The following is a 26150-nucleotide window of genomic DNA, read 5'->3' as shown; positions in this document are numbered from 1 at the left end:
TGTCCCAGGCTTGGCGGAACGGATTGGCTGAAGCGACAGCTCTTTGCATTCCTAAGGCCTCAGAGATCACATTGATACCCACATCGAACGTGTAGGAGTCTCACATGAGACGGAATTCGCATACAAAGTCCGGAAATGAAAAACAGTTTAGCAATTTTCCGTTGAAATTTGGCCAGAAACTTCAAGATTGTGAGGCGAACAGCTCATTTTGGATATAATGGCTTGGATGTTCCATTTCATTGGACTCTTGGGGATTCATGAAAAAAAAAAAGTTTTTGGTAAAATATCACCCCTTTGGATAAAGGGACAAGGAAAAAGGTATGGATGCACGCTCGACTCTAGACACCAGCTGTGCAGTGTATGCCTGTATTTCCTTTAACTTTATAACAATTGTTTAACTGCTATAAATCATCTTATTCTTTGTGTGTGGGCTTAATTGAATCATGAGAGGCTAAGCTTTCAATTGTTGTGTCGCATCGCTGTATATTTTGAAGATGTAATGCTTTAAAGTTATAAAAAACGTTTATGAGTGGAGGTTACAGCGACGGTACAGTGAACCTAGAGAGGTTAACCTGTTGATCTCATCCACACTTGAAGATGAAGTTACCATTCTTAATCTCGTCTAGAAAGCTAGAAGGCTGATGTTTTTCCTACCTAGGAAACCGCCATCAATGAGCACAACACCAGACCAAACTGCTATGCTATATGAAATGCTATAATAACTGGAGTTCTGGAACCAGGTTAGTATATTTCCATCACTACTAACATGCTGATGGACAGTGTATAGAAATGTGATTCTAGTAGCAGCTGTCCATCTGCAACTGACACACTTAAATCAGGCTACTTACAATCTTCCATGTCCTGCATAAAAAACATTTCAACATGACTTGTTGGAAAATTATCCCATTTTATTGGTCAGTCCCTCAAATTGTGGATGAGATACTGTAAACTACTTGTATTTGATATTTTTACAATGCAATAAACACTAATTAATGCTCACTCTGGGATCGAAGGCATAGCGTAATCATGTCACCATCAACAGATGCAAACGAAGCACAGCAGTAGTCGACTGAGGGCTATCATCTCAGAAAGACACCAAGAAACAGAGCGAGGGAGAGAGCATTAAAAAAAAAAAAAAAAAAAAAAAAAAAAATTCATCATCCTATACCCTGGGAAACAAAAACAGTCATAAATCAAGGAGAAAAATGAGGCACCTTATCTGGCTAACTTCACAGCTAAGGTAGCTTGACTTCTAACAGAGTCTCAGGAGAATGCCTCCAAGGTTCCCAGGAAGTGCAGCAGTGTTGCACTCCGCTAAAGCGATTATGAACCAGAAATAAAAAATTAACTTTAAAATGTTGTCCCAAGTAGAGCAAGTTAACTGACTACAAGAGGGCTCTCCTGGGACAGAAAGAGAAGGAGGCTGAAGTCACAGCAACGTGGAACATCTGAAATAAAAATAGAAGTCATTTTATTCAGTGAGGACTGACCGATGCCACTCTAGTATGCTATTAACAACGCTTGTAAAAATATGTTTCTAAAATGTCTCAAATGATAAGGTCTTAAAACAAACTATTGCAAAATTTCAAGGGAGCTTTAAATCTTTGCCAAATCGCGAGAATATTCATCAAGGCCCATACTAGGGCTGCATCTTACCATTTTAATTTTCGCTTAGCAAGAAACATGTAAAAAATGTATTTACAATTAAAAAAATCCACACTACAGTAGAGAACTGCATTGGGATTGAGATCCCGTGGGTCCTGCGGGACCCAACATAAATAACCCTAACCCTGCGGGAGAGGAGAAGACAATCAATCTAATGTTTTGACCTGCAGGTGGGACCCAACACACACTGGGGGAACGGGCAGTAATGGTCAGAAATCCACCGGGAGCAGGGGATTAAAAAAAACAGTCTTGCACAGGGCTCTACACTACAGTACCTTTGATTATAATACCATGGACATATTTACCATCTGTGTATGCCTTGCTCAGACAATCCAAAAGTATATTTCTCACAACATTATAATCATTTTTCAGGTCAATCTTAAAAGACCCTGTTCAGCCCTAGAATCTGGTCAAAGGCTGCAAATGTGTCACTGATGATACAAATAAAGTATAGTTGTAATGTTCAAATTACAGAATACATAACCTGCCACCACAACATGAATAGGAAATAAAACATTAACACAAATGCAATGGGTGTATAAATGCACTATTATTCAGTAGCCAATGAATGTAATGCAATCCAATACAGCATCTCAGCTATAAATTCTGGATGGACAGTGTCAGAGAGGTGATCATTTAACCATGTTTATTATTTAGGTAGTAGTTTGCAGTGGTGGTGTACTGGAATGCCTTATATTGAAATGTGATTCAAATATTAGTCCACCCTCCTGTTTGTAAATGGGATAGGCACAATATTAGAAACACCTCTTTAATGATGCAGTCCAGTTCAACACCACTGAAAACTCAAATCTCAATAATAAACATAATGTTAAATGAATACCTCTCATTATCTTTGAAAATGTAGAATTTGTGGCTGAGCTGTTGTATGGGATTGTATTAGATTTTACAGGTGGTCCTCATAAAGTGGCCAATGAGTGCATAATTCCTTTATTTAAAAACGGGCATTTGCATGTATATTTTATACTCATGACAATACTATAAGTATGATCGGTTTAAGGAATTGTGAATCTGTGTGCAGTACATGGGTGGCAGGTGTATGAGAGACAGAAAAAGCATCCAAGGTTTATTAAAAACATTGGTGTAAGGAAGAGGAATGCTAAAGGCTACCCTACGTTAAAGCTTAACTGAAAATAAATAAATAAATAAATATGGGGCTTTGAACCTGAAGGTCAGTTTTAATATAAAATCAAAAACCCATTTCCACTTGTTTGTCAGATCCATTTATCAAATCCATTTAATACAATTGCATCATGTAGCCTTGCTGGTCCTGTGGGATATTACTGTGTCCTCTCTTCACAAAGAGAGGGAGAGAGCTAGAATATCTGAGGTGGGTAAGGTATACAGGGGTCAGAGGCAAGCGTCACAGGGCGACACTCTGGAGCTGCAGGAAGTACCAAATTACCTTCAAGTCTCCCTGCTTCGCTGTAAGGAACCTGATGAGGGAGCACATAAGTCGGTCAGCCTATACTAGAAGAATGCAAACACCTTATATGGGATAGAAGCAGTGAGTGAGAGATGTTGGGTACAACAGTGCCAAGAAAGTGACAGTGATCAGCATCCAAAAACAGTGGCAGAAAAAAAATACCTTTACTGCCAAAACAATCCCACAACTCAGGACTGTAATGGTACTAATAGATAGCAAGGGGCTACCGCTGTCGGCCCACTAGCCAAGACAGATTTATAGTCAAGTCAGACTATGTCATTATACATGAGCCTGCCTGTCCATTTTATCAGTGGTGACTTAAGGAAAAGTCAGTGCCTACAGGCCACGCTTTCCCTCAAAGATCACACAGGTGAGGGTCCCATAAACAGCAGACATAGACTGTTGTTATTTAATTTACAGTTTTATGGGAGCTCATGTAGCCAGCTAACCATCCAACCGTCAATGAATCCATCCTTTTCGTGCATGTACATGTAATAACACAATTCCTAGAAAATAGACATTTTTACATAGTGCAGCTCTCCGTCTTGGAATTCTAAAAATAGATATTGCAACAATCAAAGGAAAAATCACAATTCATCTTTTTTTTTTTTACCCAGCCTTACACCAAATGGCAAGAAGTAACTAAGCCACTACTCCCGCTCTCTTCCTAAAAACAGGTTCATCACAATGAAGCAGACCACACTTTTCAGTCCAAATATTAGCAGGTTTTGTTTTCTATACCATCAAGCCCTGTTGTTGCCATTATTAAATTGTATTTGCAATCCTCTCATTCACCAAGCTCTCAAAACTGTTTGTAGACACTGCAAGTTCTACAGGGCAGTGGATACAGGCACAAAGCGAAATAGAGAGAAATATGCCAATGTAAAAAACACCAACTGTCATCCTTGACATGTACCTTATCACTCGATACGTTTTCAGAATCTTTTCTATGCAATCTATTGAGAATCTTTGTTTTTATATTCCATTTTAGTCACTTATATTACATGAGTTAATATGGTCACTAATATTTTAATCAAACAAATGAGTACATTTGCCTAATTCAAGCACATCTGTCCTTGGCAGTTTGCACATTTTTGCTAATGTCATTGATTCTAATCATAAACAAAGCAAGGCTGACAAAAAGTGGATTGATCGTGATTACAAGCTCCGAACACCAATTTTCTATTTTCTGTCTTGATAGAGCTGTAGTGCTCAAGAGGTTCTAGAAAACTTTGAGGTCTGTTCTTTAACTTCTACATCCATGTGCCATCACTCATGCACTAGTGTGTAAGTAGGTGGGAGAGCGCAACAGTGGGTGGGAGTGCTGTGAAGATGAACCTGATAGTATGAAGGCTTTATTAGCCATGAGAAGGCTTAGACCTAGTAAAAATCAATGAGATGAGAGATTCAAGCTGTTAACATTTAAAGCTATAGTGCGCAACTATTTTATATTAATGAACATCCATTACATTCAAGCCATTGCCAAATTAGTTGATACAAAGCTAATAAAGCCTGTCAGCTCCACAGAACTCTCTCTGTACTTCTCAGTATGGCTGTTTTTACAAAAGGGTGTAATCAGCTCGAGTAATGCGTTTTACGTAGCAACAGAGAAAGGACAACAGCAGCGTTCAGCTTTGGAGACAGAGGATATCAAAATTACAAGATAATGAACTTTTCTGAAGAGTCCATGTTTTTTAATCCTCTGTGTCCTCCCTGTTTTGACAGGATAAATGCTACTAGCAACTGGGTGGAAGAGGGGTGGGGGTGGTACACGATCACTGAAGGCTTGCGTCATGTGGATGTGCCGATAGTGTTGTTGTCATTACTAAGAATTCTTCGTGGGGGCGACAGAAACTACGCACTATAGCTTTACATAAACACATTTGATCTACTGATGCTAAAGTGGTGAGAATAAAAGGAAAAGGAAGATAAGTTAAAAAAAGGGAGGATAGTTATACCAATCCTATCCAATCTCCACAGTGCTGTGGAGTAAGGTCTGGCTAGACCACAGATACGTTCTAGCATTGGAGAAAACTAATCACAATTGTCTTGAGCAGTGCTTAGTTCCGGACGCAGCGGTGGTGGCCCTGCCAAATAGTCTCGAGAAGGAACTAGTTTTGGTGGAACATTTGCACGCCGCAAAAGAAAACGCAGTGAGTAGCTTGAGGGGCAAAGCCGGACATCACGCGCCCGATGTCAGGCTTTATTCTGGAAATGTACTTCCGTTGATTCAGACTATACCAATCTAAAAGGATGGTTTCATAGGTAGATTCAAAACATTGTGCAAATAAAGATACAAAAAGTAGGGATTACTATATTTGACCAATATGTAACTGTCCAGTCAAATATGCTGTACATATAACACCTAGAAGAAGAGAGTTGAGTCTGCCTATGAGTGCCAGGGGATTCATACTTGCTTTGGAAAGGTGCTTGATTATATCATAATGCATGGGAAGCATTGCTTTACTCCACAGTTGTATTTTGAGGGTGTACTTGAGAGTGTGTTTTAAACGCTTGTCATCTGACAGGAGTTCCATAACTGGCTTCAACCTCATAAAAAAGGTCATCGAACACTTGTGTAGACAACAGCCTTTGGTTCAAAAGCACATCACAAACAGAGAAAATAAAACACAAGGCGTTAGTCCGTAAGATGATGCACAGTCAACCTCAATCAGCCGTGACCGGCATGACAGAACTATTTTATAAGAAAGGCACTGTGTAGAGTGTATCAGGGTCTATACACAAATTTACCAACACATTTCCATTACTTTGAGGCAAATCTTCATGACCACAAATTCTGTGAAATGTCTGTGTATACATGAAAAATAACAAAAAGTTCTGTCGAAATTAACCACAAGAAGTATACGGTTTACTTTTGATAAAATGAATGACAAGCTGTATGGTTTGATCACAAAATAAAAATTAAAAAAATTCAAAGCAAAGATGCTTTCTGTTGGCAGAAACTGTTGGTAATGAAAGTCAGTTTGACTTGTCTTCCGATTCTTCGGAAAATCCCTTCTCAACACTGGCCTGGTCATAAAATAGGACAAGTAGAATCTTCACCACATCCCACACTCTGCAAAATGATGGTTTTGTCCCCATTGTCTAATACAGCAGGGTCGATGTGGGGTCAAACTCCCTGATTTAGACTGAAGAGCAACTAAGTTACAAAACCCTATAACTCTCTGAGGATATCACACAATGCCTCATCGACAGGTTTAGCTTCAAGTATGTGCAATATTATTTTCATTTGAGGTACACACAGCTCTTGAAAGCCTTTTTCAGCAACTTATCAAGTAATGTGATCAAGAGTATCTTACAGTCCATCTCGATCTTCAGTCTCTGCCTCACTGAAATGGTTTTAGAAGACCTAAGTCTATTAAGGGTGGCAGCAGGTGTCCTCACGTTAATACCCAGGGTGAAAACGCCAATGATGGGGGTCAGAGCTGATTCGCAACATTGATTCTTTAGCATTGCTAGCTAGCACTGCCTCTCCCATGTTTGAAATATCAAATGATTTTCCACACAGTCCACATTTTGCATGTCCCAGGTCCTGGTCTTTTTCGAGCCATCCCGCACACTTGCCCATGTGAGGCCAAAAACTATTCAATTTGCACTTTCCTGGCATAGCACAAATTTACATTTCTCTGGCATGGAAGCTGCAACTCAGGTCGGCGTAGAAAGGAAATTACCCCACAAAGAGAACATTCGTAACGTTACTCTAGTGATCTGCTTTAACGCTAAATTCAACTAAAACAATAAAATAAATGTCTCAAACAATCTTAATCAAGCCTGGAAATAGCCATTTACAAATTCTGTACAAACCCGTATACAAAAAAGTATCCGATATTAATCGTGAAAATGGCTGTGATCAAATCATATCTGTGTGTATAGCAATAGGAGGTGGTAGAGTGTGAACAATTCAGTGAAGTATAAATATACAGTATGAGCTTTGATTTTCGACTGCTTTTAAAAGTGGTTCCTGGCAGAGTACATGATAATGTGAAAAGAAATTGCTAATCCCCATTGTTGCTTTGGGCTCTCTCTGTCTAAAAGAGGGAGACAACCAAGACAAAACTGCCAGGGATCTGCCCATCAATGTAGCTTAAATAGCACCAAAGGGACACCCACTCCCTTTAGTCAAATTTACTTTGCACTGGCAACAAATATACCTCTACAAAACTAGCCATCCTACCACAATATCCTATAATATTCTACCACAATATTATATCCAGGATGTGCATTAGTGCATACCCTTTTATCCCAGTCTTGTACGACTACAGAACTCCTAGCATGGTTACGTCTGAATGAATGAACAAATTGTTTCCAATGTAAAAGGATTAAATGCGAAAATTACATAATTGCCATTTCTTATTAAGCATTTATCCTATAAAAAAGTATAATGACAATGCAAAACCTGCCAACATATGAAAACTATTTAGATTAACAAATGGACAGAGGCCTGGGTGAGGGAGTTGTGAACACAAATTAATTATAGGAATACCTGTTAAGCCATTACAGTGGAATTACACACTCTTTTTAACATCTACAAACAACTTAATAAAGATAGTTCTTGTTACAGGGCTATTAGATTGAAGTTAATAAGATTGCATATAAGTTCATGATAATGTGCCCACCCCAATTATGCAACATTTTACAAGCCCGTACAGAATGATGGAAATGTTATGTTATATTAGTTCTATTATGCAGGCAAACAAAGTAGCTGACAGCTGGAGCACTTGTATTGTAAGGCTTGAATGTACATAACAATCTCCTTGTTGGATGATCAGCACAAAGAATGAGAAAATGTCTTGACAAAAACCTGTTATTATAAAAAGTCAACCACACAAGACTATGCTTTAAGTCATGACTTTGCAATGCCCCGAAGAGGGGAAACATCTCATTGACAATTTTAAAAGTCTGTTGCTCATGCTGCTTAGGGTGAGCTGCAGCAAGAGATTATGCTTTGTAAAACTATTCGACAGTATAAACAATTTCACTCAGATGATTCTGGGTGAATTATGAATGAATTCAGTAATTAAGCTCTGGTGTTTTGTTCCTGTGTGAAGCATTTTCAAGTAGCTACAGCTCTGATTCACACCTCTGTCTGGTATCTTCACAGCCGCAACCCCTGAGGTTCACAGTATGTGAGCTGCAGATCTTTTTACTTTGCTACTTGACACTTGTTTAATATAATTTTTCAATTCATTCCAATACATTATAAATTAATATGAAAATTAAGAGACACTACAAAAGAGACAATAGTGAGGGCACTTAAACTCAAGAAAGCAAGCCCATTCCATTGCCATAATCATGTACTGTACCTGACAGGGTTGCTGGTAAGGGACACCCGCAATGAGTCTAGACAGGCAAACAGACGTTCGTCCATAACCCCCGACTTCAGCTCTCCCAGAAATTCCTGGGGAGATATCTGATGGCTGCTTCTCAAACTACCCTGAAAGAAAGAGAGGAAGAAGCAATCTCTTAAGTGTAGTCATGGAAAAAGTGACAAAAAGTCTAAATAGTCAGTACACTGACAGAAAGATGTTAACAGATTTTTAACAGTCAAACGCAAAAGCACATATGTGCAAAAGTTCCCAAGGATTCCTTTCCAGTACATGTGCCCCTTTAGAAACCTGAATATCTATTTAGATTTATGTCTAATAAATGTATCTAAATGTAATTCTACTGTAATAATCACAGTCAGTTGAGTGTGTATACATGCCATTTTTATCCACATTTTCTACTCTCTTTCTTGGAGATGCATCATTCATGTTTTTAAAAAAAATGGCACTCAAAAGAGCAAACATTTGCCGGTACTATGGAATGGTTACAAAAGTTAACGTTGTCTAAAATATCTCTATGAATGTTTCCCTTACCATTCTAAAAATGGCACGGTAATGTTTGTTTAGTTTGAATCTATAATTGGTGGTATGTCATGGTGTTTGAATAACCTGGATGTAAAGAGCAGCATAGGTGCAAGTAAGTAAAATTATAGTTGGGCTGTGATTACTTGTGTTGGGCATTTAGACAGACTGAATGATTAATTGAATGATAAAACTGCTGTCTGTCCGTGCGGCGGTATGACGGCATCAGTATTAAATTGAGACAGTTTCATGACCGGTTAAAACTCTCGTCTCGTAGTCGCGTTAAATAGTAGTCCAAATCAGTGTTTTGGTACAGTTGGTTTTAACACCTGATGCGAAGTGTAGGCCTATGGCAGTACACATGAAAACCCTAAACAAGCAGCATCGTTCCGCGCCGTCCTTCTGCTGTGCCCCATTCACGTTGGGTCACTTTTTCAGGTTAAACTCTGCAATTTATCCGTGGTTCACATGTATGCATGAACTGTGGTAGTCCATTACACTGTAGTCTCAACATTACTGATCTTTTTTAAGTAGAAAACATTACACTTCATAACATTTTGTATCCATAACATGATTGTATTATTGTACAAATTAGCAGCAGCCTACATAAGTCAATCCTACATTTTTCAACTTGGAAGCAAAACGTGCTCCTTGGGGGGGGAAGTGACAATAAGCCCTTTTCATAGGCCTACTGATTAAAAAACTGGACTTTGGGGTCAAGTGGATGTGGAAGCCCCCTTACTGGAATACTGAATATAATGATATTCCATTATGTTTTATATTTTGAATTGTTACCTGCCACCAGAATTTAGTGATTTTTTTCAATAAACTGGAGCCTAAAAATGTATCAGAATGCAGAAATTGAAGTCTTTTACACTCTGAATTTCCTGGGTTGATCCCCAGACCCCACCTGCCCCCCCCCAAAGGCCCATTCTGAGCCAGGAAAAACCCTGTATAAGTCTTCATCTGGATGGACATGTGAGAGTGAGGTAAGTGGCTTTTCTACAGTAAGTACAACCTGGCCTGTAGTTTGAGGCCAGTAAACAGGTAACCACTGAAAAAAAAACAATTACCCAGACTCCCAACTACTGTGCCCTTACCATTCGAGTGTGTTCCTGGGGTGAGTGTGCCAACAACAGCTATATACAACAAGCAAGAACTGTTCAAGCCATCAGTATTTTTCTCTTCATGTGGAAAGACATTTTACTAAATGTTCGACACTACATGTACATGTATATAACTACATAGTATTAATGTCATTTCATTCATAACTGTATCTGTAAAACATTTTCTTAATTAAAATGGAAAAGTTCAAAACAGTTTTTTAAGTTAAAATTCCAAAAAAACACCGAAGCAGTTATACAAGTCTAACTATATAAGTCAATTGAAGAAAAAAAACAACTTTTGACCACCTATTTTTTTAAGGCTTTTGGTTTAAAGCCAGCAGCCTAACATCCTTACGCAAGCCCAGGGTTCTCTTTAATATGATGGTAAGTCAAGTCGGTTAATTAATTTCCAAAACTCGAAATATCTTACACCGAAATGACACATTTCCCAAATACCACATTTCCAAAGAGGCACAGAATCTAAGATCTATTAATGTTGGTTCAGAGAAATCACAGCAATTAACTGAGACAGCCATCATCTCTCACACTGCAATGTTGTATAATCTTTGATCACTTGCAAGAAGAAAACACGCTATGTGTCCCATTTGGATCGTTTTACTATTTATTTGTACTTGACTAAAAGGTCACCCTGTTAACCCCTGTCCTGGCCCCAATCCTCATGTACCCATAAGAGAAGACCTTAACAAATGTATAACCTTTTTTTCCAAAGCAACTGTACCTCCCCTGTCTAATAACAATCGACATGCATCTTGCCAAACTAGTGAATATATCTGCACATAGCTTCTTCTTTTTAATAGTCTAGGAAGACAGCAGGAAGACAATTAAAGCTGACGCTTTTCTGTGTTTTTAAGTGGGAGGGTGGTGTAGAGAGAAAGTACACTTATTTGGTTTATCAAGTCTCTTGTAATAGTAAGTGACTACTGAATAGCTTGGTATCCAGTTTGGACCTCTGGAAAAAGAAAATCTTTTACAATTGGTTTACCCCAATGAGGCTCAGTACCACAAGACATAAATGCATCCTCATCACAATCAGGTAGTAATCCTATGACTCTAGCACTCCTTAGCGATTGGGTTGGGCATCGTTTGGATGTTAAAGATTCTGATTCCAATTGCGATTCTTCATTTCGATTCCGATTCGCATATTACATTTTGAACCCATGATCAGATTTGAAACCAAATCCTCCAAACGATTCTAAACGATTCCAATAAAGAAACGATTCCACTGGAATCGTAATTTTTGAAATGATTCCAAGTAGGAATCGGTTCTCGATGCCCAACCCTACTTAGCGACTACAACACCACCCTCCAGTGTTGTTATCATCATGGCGAAAATGTGCCCCTTTTGCTCTGCTCCCATGATGGCTCTTGAATGCAACTCTTTCTTGGCATCGTCAGCCTAGGCTGATTCCTGCCTCATATGTCATTTGCTGTCGTGAGTAACTGGAACAGCGGCAGCATTTTCTACCCACTCCCTGTCTGCAGATACAGTGTGTGCCTCCCTCCCTCCTCCTCTTCCGGCTCAGTGGTCAAACTCCTCTCCTGTCCTGGAGAGACATGATAATGACCAGCCTGTTTGTTTCTCGGTATCTCTAAAGCCTTCAGCAGTCAGTAGGGCTGTAATAGTATGTGTATTCGTCCCAAAACGTTTTGGTACAGGACGTTCAGTTCAGTATCCAACATTGGTTCAGTACGCCCTGTCACCCAAACACGTCAAAATAGTCTATTTATGTCTACTACTAGTATTCGCACATGTGGAACAGACATTCTGGACCTCGAGTTTTACCTGGAAGTTTTGGCAGCCTTTTGGCCTGTGGCAACATTATTTTACCATCAGGTAAATAAATGAAAGTATAAAACCGGCTGGTCCCCATGGTAACTAGAGATGGAAAGCCTCAGGCAACTTTGGAGGGACGTCTGATTAAAGCAAATATAATTAAACACAACTCTTCTTTGCCAGAGATTGTGCCAACTTGTTAACCAGAAAACATTAAAAAATAAATAAATGCAATGTGAGGTTAATACATAATTTTACAGAAAACTACAATGAAGAAAAAATAGTCCTTTATTCAAATCGAAAGTCCCAAAATGAAAACCGAGCACTGAAGGGTTTTGCCACAAACTCGGATAACTGGCTTCTCTCCTGTTTAACTAACAGTTATACTGTTCCATATTCCATATGTATGGTGGAGAAATAGGCTCTTCACTCAGAGAACCAAGGTTACAACATAACTAAGCGTTTTCTGGCAGTAGTTGAGACTAAATGTTTTGTACTTGAATTTGTCATTGTACAGTAGACAGAGAGACATTTACATTTTACTATTGTTTGACTTTGATTACGTTCTAAAGCACAAATAAATTACCATCAAACATTCAGACGATTTTTGTGAAGACAGATGCTCTTTTCTCCTCCTCGGCATTTTATTAATTGCAGCAATAAACAAGGAAGTAGGCTACTCTAGTATTGATTTTTGACCATTATAGGACGAACGGAGAACATTTCTCTTTGCTTATTATCATTAAAAGTAAAGTTAGGTTTTGCTGACCGCTTCCCAACTCATTTTAACAGAGAAAGAGAGTGGTCTGCGCAAGACAGCGCCACAGCGAACTGCACTCTGCGGACACGTGTGTGTCTCGGCCGAGAGAGAGAGAGAGAGAGAGCGAGAGCGAGAGCGAGAGACGGTACTCTCTAACGTTCTAAGGCTCGCTCTGCAAAGTAAACTCAGAGTCAACTTTGGAGAACAGGCGGGTGATCTTCTATGCTAATTTCAAGGCTGCTGCGCTGCACTTGTGTAATGATATGGCGAGACACTTTTTACCTCATGGGGGACGAGATCTCGTCACACCTCTATTGGTTAATATATGTGATATTTGTAAAGAACAGTTGATTTAGGTTAGGAAATGAAATGTTATTCTACAGCTTCTGTTAATTTGAAATCAATTCAAAAACACCTAAGGTTGGCTGTGTTTACATTATTATTCAACTAAGTATCACAGACTAAACCCATATTAACTATAAACGGAATGGAGAATCACACGCAAAAGGTGGTCTTTCAAAGATTCTATTCTTAAGGGCAAGATAAATCAATGTAAAGCATTTCTCGCTTTTTCACTCTGGGAGAGAAAGAATGGTCCACAGTTTCCATTTCTTTGGAAATGTAATCGTTTTTCTCTCCAACAGTTTTATCACCCTCTATCAAGATCTGTCTGCTTTGAGGGTGAGTAAAGGAAAAGCTTAGGGCTAAGTGCTGAAACTTTGCAGAGGGACCAATCAACAATGATAGCTAACTCACAAAATCTAATCAATTATCTTCAAGCACTCAAAAATGTTATTAGGAATTAATACCAAACCTCATCCATGCTTGTGAAGCACTATTACTCAAAAGCATCAACAATTTATGTTGTGATGCACTATCACCCAAAAACAAATCACCTTTTGGGACAGGGTGGGACAGGCTGAGAGAGAGAGAGAGAGAGAGAGAGAGAGAGAGAGAGAGAGAGAGAGAGAGAGAGAGAGAGAGAGAGAGAGAGAGAGAGAGAGAGAGAGAGAGAGAGATTTTATTTGGATAATGATGAGTGGGCTCCATCCTTCCCCAACATAAGCAGATCTGGGATATTTAGTACATTCTTGCAAGGTACCATTTTTGACATTATGGCTAAACTTTTACATAATCCCATCCTCAATACAGTTTTTGTGTATTTCTACAAATGTGTCTCAGTGCAGGTGTAACTACAGTACATCTCCTAGAGATAGAGATGGCAAGACAAAAGAGATTGCACTGGCTTGTAATCCAATTTACTCCGTTTTTGATATTGAATAATCAAATTAAATCCATCCCCATTCTCTCTCGGGCAAATTCCCACGTGAGACATAATTATTCATTAAAAAAAAATAGACGGAAAGATAGAATATTTGCCCAAAGTACAAGCACAATTATAAGGTTTTAAAAATACATGACATTTAAACACATTAAATCATCTAACTAAAAGGTAAGCAGCAAAACATAGGAAGTAAAATTAAGTTAAAAAATATGTTTCAAAACTTACAGTTTTAGAGGCAGTAAAAACATACTGGATGACCATTTCTCTCTTTGTGTTGAGGTCCTTTTCTCTCAAAGGAGTCTTTTTTTCCTCATTCAAGTTCATGTCCTCCTGAGGAAAAAAAAAAAAACAGAAAACGGGTACAGTCTTGGGTACATGTTATTTAGAATGCAATATTCTTGTTTTTAGAGATTTTAACAACACCTCTGGCGACAGGACTTGGTTTGTTTTATTCCCCACAGCGTATTAATAATACAATACTAATACAATATTAGCTTTGGTCCAAAGTGTGAGAGCAGATTTATCTTTCTACCAAATTAAAAAACTTTTTAAAACCAAAGTACGCCTGTTACTATAAGAGTGCTGTATTAACGGGTGCAGCCGGTTGGACCTAAATGAGTTGTCAGCTGTTTGGCTGGCAGTCGGCACTTATGGAAAGCTTTGCAAGTTATCTACTGTCTCATGTTGAGTGTTTTGGTTCCATTAAGGACATAAATTCCTCCCAAAAACTAGTGGAAGTCATCTCCCAGCATCTTTACAGCAGTCAAGTGGCAATATGGTTTTATAGAATGTCCTATTAGAAAATAGCAAGCCTAAAACAGGCATCCAGTAATAGCATTGTGTTCCTCAAACTCACCACTTTCAAAACAAAGAAGAGTGTGAACATTTGACTTGAGATCAGGGTAAAAAGAGTGTCTATTATTAGAGCTAGGGCTGGGCGATGAGGAGAAAATCAGATATCACGATATTCTTGACCAAATACCTCGATATTGATATTGTGGTGATATTCTAGGGTTGACAATTGGCGCTTTAACAAAATATCTCCACACTTAGATTTTAGATAAATAATCAGTAATGTGGACATAATGTCTAAGTGGGGAAAAGGCAAATAATAGAACAGTTAGAACAGTCTGGTAGGTTCAGAAAATGACATCACTTTACTCTAATGCAGCCTTTAAAACCAGTAAAAGACAACACTTATGTCATATCACGATATCCAAAATCTAAGACGAAATCTAGTCTCATATCACGATATCGATATATTGCCCAGCCCTAATTAGAGCCATTATTCAGCTGAAAGCTTTGTCATATTTGTCATCTTTTCTATTTCACCAAGAAATAACTACATGTTACAAAGTGTTTATTATTTTGCTTTGATTTCCTGTATTTTTATTTAAATGTGACAATACACTAAAAACACAGTGCATGCCCTCCTTGTACTATTCAGTGTTCCTGTTCTAAAATTGTTATCCAAATATTAAGCACTCACTCCCTGTGGTTGCCCTTCTATCAAAAGGTTTTACACGTTGTGATATCGTACAATCAAAAAACAACATACCATCATCTTTTCAAACAGAGCCAAGATCTCTTTTTCCGAGGTGATCTTGGATGAAAGTTCCTCAAACTGATGCGAGGTAGATGATGAAGAAATGGACCAATCATTCGTATTGGGTTTAGATAGGGGTTGCCGCTCCTTTTTACTACCCGGAATCCGAATACTGGCGAATCTGTCCAGCTGTACAGACAACAGGGAAAATACAATTAAAAAAGGGAAAAGCACACAAGAACTTTCCATGCCAAGTTGAAATACATTTAAAAAAAGTCTGTTAGAGTATGAGCATTTAAATGGTTAATAATCAGAGCAGAGTCGACAAAACAATTAGTCTGAATTAGACTAATTCATGGGTAAGAAAAGCAATGCCATTAGTGTGAACAAAGCACATACAGTACACAGAACAACTGTTAACACATATTGAGTAAAGCACCATCTAGATAACATGTAGAGTCAACAGAGACATTAGTAGTAAGCGAGAAAAGCAGCCTGCACTCTGTGATGGGAATGAATCCACTGTCTGGCAATGAAGACCAATTTCATTGCCACTCAAAATAGGCAGATTAGATGTCTTTTAGTAAAGTGATGTTAGATGTTGCAAAGATTAACAACCAAGAGAAGAGAAATCAAACCAATTTCTCAAATCTTACCACATCATCTGTGATGTTTCTAAAGGGTAAGTGCTACAGGTGGGGAACAGAAAAACACAAGTCAGGACACAAAAAGCAACTGCATCAAATGTTATAATTGTGTTGTATTTTGAACCCTACAGCAGCCTAGAGCAAATCATTGTGATGTTATTTATTAACCGATATCGTTGATTGATAACCTAGTTAAGGGTTTCGGTTCTTTATATTCTGCATTATAGAATTCACAAGTTCAGTTTGCGGTGTTCATTTCTTACAGCATTAGGAGAGACAGATGTCAGCGCAGTGAAATGTTGCTACTGTTTGGCTCATGTTACACTCATCTTGAAATAAAAAAAAGACAGATGTTTGCAGTCATTTATCTAAAAAGTAGTTAGGTCTAAAAATAGGACTGATATCTGAGAATTGTAGTAGCTAGGTTTATTAAAAGCGTAACTTTCGCCAAAATGCAACCTAGGGTTGTTGTTGTGAATGTACCCAAGTCAAACTTTCGTTTAAAAGCATATTTAGGACAGAATCGCCACTTTTAAGATTAACCGTATTCTCGTTTTTCGGTCAAATGGCCTTTTGAATGGGAGTCCTAGGGGCACTTTCATGCTAGCCTCAAAATAGCTATTTTTAAAACACTAAGAAGGCTCGACACAACATGAAACGTTGCTCGAAGTATCGCCAGGGGCTCTACACATGAACTCAAGCATTGAGAACATTGTTTGTGTACACAGAGTTTACTAAAAAGAAAGGTTTTGAGCAACTCACGTTAGCAGTTGTTGTTTACACTATCCGCCATTTTCCCAGTCCAAAATAGGTGATCTCTGAATGCGAATGAACGGACTCCATAGGAGGAAATGTCATTCTTATATGAGGCTCCTTTTTCAACTACAAGGTCAATATTGTGTTTCACTAACGACAAAACAACGAATTATCCGTGCATTTATATGGAACTAAGCTTTTGGAGCTTTCCATCTTTACTCTCCTCCCTCGACTATTTTTGACTGGTTCAATAGACGGCGACCGGAAGAACAACAGCTACAGTGAGTTGCTCAAAACCTTTTTTAGTAAACTCTGTGTACACAAAAAATGTTCTCAATGCTTGAGTTCATGTGTAGAGCCCCTGGCGATACTTCGAGCAAAGTTTCATGTTGTGTCGAGCCTTCTTAGTGTTTTAAAAATAGCCATTTTGAGGCTAGCATAAAAGTGCCCCTAGCACTCCCATTCAAAAGGCCATTTGACCGAAAAACTAAAAATACGGTAAATCTTAAAAGTCCTAAATATGCTTTTAAACGAAAGTTTGACTCGGGTACATTCACAAAAAAGACCCTAGGTTGCATTTTGGCGAGAGTTACGCTTTAACATAACTTCACTAGTGAGCCTTTTGATTGTCACGTATAGTTAAATCTGCTACGATGTTAAGGTATTCAGTGAATATCAAGGCTTTGATCCACAGGCTTAAATGGAACCAATGTATGCCAGCTAAATGAAGCCTAAACTACCGTACATTCCCCAGGAGCCTGTACAATCATCACCAAGCACGATGTGTGGGTGCCAAACTTTCCCTACAAAAAGAAAATCCTTTTGGGGCACCCAGCAGTGCAGTTTAGCAGATTATTAAACATATGTTAAAATGTCTAAACCCAAGTGAGGTGATAGCCAACATCGACGACGCTAGTCATTTAAACAGAAATTCCTGCCTAAAAATTGCTTCTGTAATAAGCCCCGTCTGCAAATTATAAAGGATCCACTTGTGCAGTAGAAAAGGAGATTGGCAGTTGGCCTGTTGTTATCTGTGAGTACCAGCTACCTCAGTGCCTGCCGAGCAAGTTGTCTGCTGCTTTTTCTGCTCTAGAAGATTTTTTTGTTTGTTTGTTTTCCTGTAGACTTCTTGGGGAAAGTTGCCATCTGTATTTTAAACATGTGTAAGGAATAATCCTAATAAGGAACTGGGAGTAAATACAGGGTGACTGTGACATGAGAGAATAATAATAAAATGACCCACCATATGCCGACTATAGGAATTATTTTGTCTCCACTGATCAGCTTGACAATTGGTCATACTAATTGGACAGAGCTGTCAAACTTTTACCTCATATGCCCACAGCTTGACAAACCATGCTAGAGTAGGCAATAGGCATATACTGTATTTTGGAACAGCATAAACTATGATGAACCCCAACTATAAGACATAACTATTCCAAATGATTTCCTTTATAGCTTAAATGTTTAAAAAGGGGTCAAATGCACTTCACCAAGTATTAGAAAATGGTCAAAATTAAATGCCTAAGATATTGTGAAATAAATTACCAGTACATAAAAAAACTACTGAAGTAGGCTATACAGTAAATTGTGAAATAATTCACCTTCCCCTTTCACTGTTGCACACTTAATTGCACACTTAATTGCACACTTAATTTTAAGCTTTATTGCGCAGTTTCTGTCGGCCCCATGAGGAATTCTAAGTAATGACAACAAAACTGTCGGCATGTCCACATGATACAAGCCTTACGTGATCGCGCACGCACCCCCACCCCTCCTCCACACAGTTGCTAGTAGCCAAGGAGGACACGGAGGACTAAAAAAACATGATGGACTCTTCAGAAGAGGTCATTATCTTCACTCGAGCTTCTGCGCGGGAAAGTCACCGGACGACACAACATAGCCATACTGAGAAATCCAGAGAGAGTCTTGTGGAGCTGATAGTCTTAATTAGCTTTGTAGCTACTCATTTGGCTGGAATGTAACGGACGTCCATTAATATCAAAAAAGTTACGCACTAAGGCTTTAAATAGTACGGTAATGACTCTGCTTTAACAAACCATCATAATTCATCAGACCATGAATCCATTCTCCTCTACTGTTCCCCCTGCTTTTTCAACATGTTAACTACCACCAACAGAAACTCGCGTCACCCAGATTACATCAAAAATAATTGGCCTTCCGACCCCCAACCTATCAGACATCAACAGCAAAGCCACCAAACACTCAGCACGTACGATCGCACACAACCCCGTCATCCCCTCTACCCCATCTTCACACTGCTTCCATCAGGACACAGATACAGGTCCTTGGCCTGGAGACGGGTCTGCTACAGTAAGAGTTTTGTGCCTTCTACCATATCATCCCTAAATGAAGCAGTGATTGTTATGTGTGTGTGTGCGTGTTACTTATATGTTGTATGCTGCCCACAAGGGGTGCCAGTGGAACGGACTTGAGGGAACTGTGTGCATTATTGGGTGAAGGGGTCTATGTTTACTGTATGTGTATATTTGTGAGGCCCTGTACAGACTGTGAAAACAAATTACCCCGGTGGACAATAAAGACTATCTATCTATCTACAATGACCTAAATTGATTTAAATGTGGTCTTGAGTTACCCAACTCTGAACACAATAAGAACAAAATCGCACTTAGAGCTAGGGGGGAAAACAGAAGCTAACAGCACAAAAAAACCTCTCTCAACAGCATCCCTCAACAATTTAGTCTAACTTCTACTTGTTATCCAAGTCCTAGTTCTGCCAACGCAAAGTCTGGGAGAGGGATGCCCTGAACAGTAAAATAAAATGCAACTTAGTCCTCCTGTTTTTTTCCTGCAAGATTAATGGTATGGAACACAAAAATGTCAAATGTAAAATGAATGAATAAACAATATGCCAGCTACTGTTCTTTTTCATCAATTTCATTAGTTATTGAATATGACATTTCAATCCCTCTCCCAACCATTATCATTCAGCTATTGGGGGGGGGGGGGTGTTCTAGTTTGATTGTATTTCTTTAAACCAATCACAATGGTCTTGGCAAGCGCTAAGCCCCAGATAAGCGAGAAAAATAGATAGCAGCGATAGCAGAAGGGAAGGAGAATACCAGTCTAAATAGCCGGCCAACTGCAGGCTTATACCCACAGTCTACATCCGGTTAATCAGACTACAAATAAACAGACCACATGTGGTTAGAAGTACAACAGACTTGAACCTATCACTCATAGAACGCAGTGTCACAAGGTTTTTTCCTCCACGCAATATTTAGGGAGAAGTTTCTTCTTTTTATATATATATATATATATATATATATATATCTCAATGGAATTGATTAGCCTAATCTCCTACCTCTACAACCAGAACTATCTTAAAGGCACTGACAAGAGTCACTCAGCAAAGTAACTTTCAACTATTAAAAATCAGAAGAAATTTGCTTTGGTAGAAAAAAAACTTGTCAACCACAATAGATGATGATGACCTCAATAGAGAATACGATTTATTAATGTTTGACACTGCTCCAACCAGATTTTTGGGGAATCACATTTCACCTCCTATCTATCTATCTATCTATCTATCGGGATGACATTTCACTGGAATTGTACCTGATACGATTTCATGTGACAAATAAAAACTGATTGATTGATAAAATGACATATCTTTCTGACACTGCTGGTGTACTTCACTTCACCACAATTTAGTTATATTGCCCATTAACACCAGACATTTCTTAATCTTTTCAGAGCTTAAACTGACAACCAACTGATTTTGACAATGAACAGTCCTTCTTATCCAAGAACAGTAGGCTAAAATGTTCCACTTTTTCTTCACTTTTAGAATGCTATGGTTGAAAATAGCCACTGAAATTTAAGTGGCCTTTAATGGCAACTCTATCTACCAATTACAGTCAATATTGTGGTATCGCAGTGCCACCTATTGGGACAACTAAATAAATGAAAGCTCTCAACTGTGAAAGATATTTACACTGTTTTTCAGTTACGCGTTATAATAACAGTTATACATTATACTGTAAATGTTGTTAGACAGACCAATCTGATGAGAGAAAGGGACTAAAGGTGTCAATAGTACACTGTACCATCATATATACATGTATGTATCTTTTAGTAAGGATAAGTAACAAGATGTTATTTGGGTTGTGTATTTTTGACAGTTAGACAGAACAAAACGGTAAGGAGAGCATTGTTTAGAAATGCAAGGCTCTCTGGGAGGCAACATGGCCTCAGTGTAGGGCGAAAATCAGATATCACGATATTCTTGACCAAATACCTCGATATCGATACTGCAGCGACATTCTAGGGTTGACAATTGGTGCTTTAACAAAATATCTTCACCCTTAGATTTTAGATAAATAATCATCAGTAATGTGGACATAATGTCTAAGTGGGGAAAAGGCAAATAATAGAACAGCTAGAACAGTCTGGTAAGTTCAGAAAAGTACATCACTTTACTGTAATGCAGCCTTTAAAAGCAGGAAAAGACAACACTTATGCCATATTACGATATCCAAAATCTAAGACGATATCTAGTCTTATATCCCGATATCGAAATAATATCGATATATCGCCCAGCCCTACCTCAGTGTACTGTTTTTTGTTTAGTATATTAAAAAGAAGAACCAGAACTAACACATTTGAAAATGTGTAGTTCAGCTCACTTGAGGATGCACAAACAGTTTTCATTATGTTTTCAGCTTGTATTGCTTTTATTTTGAAGTAGCCACAAAAAGTCCTGAGTGTGTGCTTTGCAGTATCTCAGCGTAGTTTATATAGGTTTTCAATTGGTTCAAATTTTGACAAAATAATCTCAACCCTAGGTAAATTTACTAGATTTTGCTCAGTTGTCATGGGAATAGCTCCGTTGTCACCATAGTCAAGAGATTAGAGGTGTTCATATGTAGGATCGGGCATCGAGAACCGGTTCCAATTGGAATGGTTTTAAAAAAATTACAATTCCAGTGGAATAGTTGCTTTATTGGAATCGTTCGGAAGACTTGGTTTCAAATCCGATCATCGGGTCCAAATTTAACATGTGCAGGTTTTGGTTTCTGTAGCAGCCAGGGGCTTGTTGTGTTGCAGCCATGCAGCACAGTAAGCTGCGCTCTAGTGTGGCTTTATGAAAAAACACAGAAAGACTGTAAATCACCATTGAATCAAAATGAAATGTTCTTCTTATTTGTGGAATAAGAATTAGAGATGTTCCGATACCGATACCAGTATCGGCTCCGATACTGCCTCAAACGCTGATATCGGGAAGTACTGGAGTTTATGCACCGATCCGATACCACGTAATAAAGCCCTAAAGAAAATCTACATTAAAGTAGTTTATTTATGTTCTTTTTCCGTTATAACTGACTGTCAAACTGCAGAATAAAAGAAAGTTCTGGGGCGTTCATGTTTCACAAAGAGTTTAACCTGAGCCAGACCGACAACAAAGATAGAAATAATATCACATCCATACAGGGATAGTATACAGTTCTTAAAACATAATAAAATATATGACACTGACACTGGTATCGGATCGGTACTCGGTATCGGCAGATACGCAAGTTCAGGTATCGGAATCGGGAAGCAAAAAATGGTATCGGACCATCTCTAATAAGAATGTGACCAGTTTCAACTCCACCCCTCAAAGAATCGAAATTGTGAAATCTGTAAGAACCGAAATCTTTAAATTAAGGAGCTTTTATTGCATAATTCAGAGTTGGACTAGTAACAAGGGACCTGGTTAGTTGAATAATAATGGCAAATGCCATCACAAGTTACCACAGAGCCTGAAATGGTTCCTTCATATTACTTTCATTCATATCCTTTCAATTCATATTACAGTTAAAAGCCCAAAGCCTGTGGCCGGGTTAGCTCAGTTGGTAGAGCGGGCACACATATGTAGAGGTTTATTCTTCGACGCAGAAGGTCTAGGATTCGAGTCTGACCTGTGACTGTTTCCTGCATGTCTCTCCCCTCTCTCTTCCCTTTCATATCTCAGCTGTCCTATCTATTAAAGGCGGAAATGCCCCCCCAAAAAAAATCATCTTTAAGCCCAAAGCCTTTACTTTTCGTACACTGTATTGTGTGCATATGTCGACATTACCCCCTTTCAGACAGACACAGTGCAATGATGCAGGTTAAATGCACATTGGCAGTCAATCTGAATGGTTTAACACACATGAACCAACCTGACTTTGCAACTCTACTTTTAACCAGCACTGAACACTCAAGACAGTAGGCAAACAGGTGTTTCTATTAAATGTTAGACATTTAGCCAACAACTCATCAGTGGGAGTGGATAATAACAGACTGGATTGAAAAACCATTCCTGCGCAGACCTTTACTACAATTGCAGAATAGAATCTCTGAATGGCAGCAACAAGGAATTAACTTGTGTTGTCACTCTGATGAGAATGGAGTTAAATGCGGGTTGAGCGTGCATTAAGTAGATCTGTGTCATACACACAAGTCTCCTGTCTGAAAGGATGTGTGTGTGTGTGTGTGTGTGTGTGTGTGTGTGTGTGTGTGTGTGTGTGTTGTTAATAAAAGCCTGACTGCTATTAAAAATGAGACCCCTCCAAATAGCAACACCTCACTTTTTCTCCCAGAATAATACAGCAGATACCAGGCAGACAAAATGTTGGTTGGTTTGTAATAGTAGGAAGGACATGGATTAGTGTAAGGACTAAACCCTGTGCTAATTTTAACCTTTTGTTTTGCTACATACACAGTTAAGTCAAGGTCACTGTTCGCAAAGAAAAATTGCGTTGTATAAGGTTACAAGCTTTCTTAACTGTGATTAACAGTGATTCTGTAAAGGCATTTTCACTGCAATGGACATAGCATTGTGCACTGCAGAGGCACATTTCCACCACTGTTCTACTGCTCCGTTTCCTCTTACGTTTCCCATGGTATAATCCATCTGAACAGCCTGTTTTGAAATAATTTAAATACGGAAATATAATACATTAATCCAAGGTCATTATATAATAATACTTTTTTCCTTGTGGGTTTTGCACTTCCCTGTGTGTGTGTGTGTGTGTGTGTGTGTGTGTGTGTGTGTGTGTGTGTGTGTGTGTGGGTGTTGTCCACAGAGACAGGAGATAAGTAGAAATGTTGACAGGTACTAAGAGGATATAATTCCCCCTCTCCCCCAACACACAACTAACGTTAAATACATTTTTAAAAAACGGTTCATACTTACAAACTTTGATTTGCGGTCTCCTTCATCATTACATGTGTTTTGGTTGGAAGAACCCTTCCTCTTTTGAGATTTACTGCTAGTGGATTCAAACCGCTGCTGACTAAAACTAACGTTATCCATGTTGTTGACCTAACGTTAATGACTTCGACACGAGCTGATAGCTAGCGTTACTAAAGACGTTAACCTTGTAACGCTAATGTATGTAACGTTAGCACACACCCTAAAATGGTGAAGGACGACACGCGGAATTGTCTAGCCAACGTTACATTAACGTTACCATTCGTGTCTTAAATTGACAGCTAACGTTGGTTAACGCATAGCAAATCACATCCGTTTGTCAAAATGTAACGTTAACGTTATATTTTCAAGTCTTCGCTCTAAACATACCGTTTAGCTAGCTAACTGGCTAGCAAGTTTGCTAAACTATCATTCACCGGTGGCTTTACTTAGCGCTAATCCAATTTATGGACTGTCTGTTACGTATACTAATTTAACGCTTGAGTTTCTGCTAAGGAGGCTGCATACAACATACCGGTGTTCTCCTCTGACAAATTTTATCCGACAAACAACGTTAAACGAAAGCTATATAATCATTACAAACACTAGCTGAAGCGTTGGCTGGACACATTTAGCTACGGGGCAGATATTTTTGACAGACCCGCGCAATGAGGCTGTCAGCTGCGCGTGTTTAATCCAACCAATAGCATCCACTGAGACACACAAACTGAATCGTCATTGGTACAGCCCAGAGCCATAGAGATCTTTACTCTATCACTCTGGTACAGCCCCCTCTGTTTACGTTTGAAAAAGCATTTGATTGGCCGTAGTAAACTGTCAATCAGCCCGACTTCATTTTGGGGATCGCTCGTTTTTACCGAGTGGGTCTCCCGCTAATATATCCATGGTCTCCCGTAGGTACGATGGTTTATGTAGCCTCAGGCATACTGTACTAGTATGCACGCTTGATAAGTTTAAAAAGCAATGACTAGCCTATTGTCTTTTGAAATTGCACAACAGATCATCGTTGAAAAAAACATCTATGTGTGAGTCACTTTACCACATTAGTACTCACTTGTCAGATATACTGATGATTTTCTGTATATTTTAGAATATGTTTTGCCCTTCTCCCCATCCTAACCTGTCACGTTTCCAGGACTCAACAAACCCTTTACTTCTCAATCAGACGTTCCTGTGAAGTTTGGGGTGGAACACAAGTTAATGCTGCCTTCTTTTCTTTTCTTTTCTTTTTCAATCAGGTTGTCGTACTGAAAATGCTCTGGGCTGTTGGTTTTCAGCTTTGTTAGGTCATTTAAAAGTAATTAAGCCTAAAACTACAGTAAAATCAAATATATTGTCTGATGTAAACAGCAATGAGGTGATGTGATGCAACAAACAGAAACATTTGTGAGATCCTTCTCATTTGCTCTACTCAAAAAATGAACTGCTTTCCTATTCTTCAAAGTAAAGACAACCAGTTCAGAACATGTAGCCTACTCCCCTCTTAGTGAAAGTCACAAATTATAGGACAATATACATAATTGTGTGGAGTATTGACGGTGAACCATATGACATTAGTGTAAGCTCTTCTACGTTGGATGTTATCATAGAGCAGTTATTGATCATGCCCAATGTTGGAAATAGGATTAAAAGCCACTTGTAGTATTAACCTTTCCACTGCATTTGTGCTTCTATGCAGACCGCTGGGAGCATGCCAATCCTTCTTAAGATCTCAGTACTGAAGTCCAATGATAGTTAGACATGTGTAGCCCACTGACAAGTGACAACTTTAACAACAGTTGCTACTAAGTTTAATTGACAGTTTTTTGACCAGCAAAAACAGGAAGCCTACAGTACATACTTAACAAACAGGTCACAGATTTCAGCTGTCTCTTGGCTCATGTGATTTGCTCAGCTGTAATATATCGAGCATCAATCTTTTACAAGTGTGGCAGTGATTCACTATAATAATGCTTCCGCTATTACCATGTCAATCTGCAAAAATGCAAAAGATTGGGACACATTCTCACCAATAGGTAAGCTGACATGATTGGAGATTTATAAAAACATGGCTTATA

The 26150-nt window shown here is 38.7% G+C and overlaps 1 protein-coding gene across 5 annotated transcripts in view; it reads right to left on the bottom strand.

The window, feature by feature from the left end:
• LOC144515515 (protein diaphanous homolog 3-like) overlaps window positions 1-26150 on the bottom strand; it is a 197974-nt gene that overhangs the window by 168488 nt on the left and 3336 nt on the right. Inside the window, exons 1-5 of one of the 5 annotated variants that reach the window (XM_078246451.1) lie at window positions 24076-24743; window positions 16125-16157; window positions 15481-15657; window positions 14148-14252; window positions 8434-8564 (exon numbers count right to left, since the gene is read on the bottom strand). In XM_078246451.1, the coding sequence (XP_078102577.1) occupies window positions 8434-8564; window positions 14148-14252; window positions 15481-15657; window positions 16125-16157; window positions 24076-24195 (566 nt within the window). In that variant the 5' untranslated portion in view covers window positions 24196-24743. Of the gene's footprint in view, window positions 1-8433; window positions 8565-14147; window positions 14253-15480; window positions 15658-16124; window positions 16158-24075; window positions 24744-26150 lie in introns of those variants that run through there. The other 4 variants (XM_078246423.1, XM_078246442.1, XM_078246433.1 and 1 more) reach the window with 4 other exon arrangements.

The sequence above is a fragment of the Sander vitreus genome, chromosome 1 (genome assembly GCF_031162955.1).
Source record: "Sander vitreus isolate 19-12246 chromosome 1, sanVit1, whole genome shotgun sequence".
NCBI classification, from domain to species: Eukaryota; Metazoa; Chordata; class Actinopteri; order Perciformes; family Percidae; genus Sander; species Sander vitreus.
This window is presented reverse-complemented; position numbering and strand designations above follow the sequence as displayed.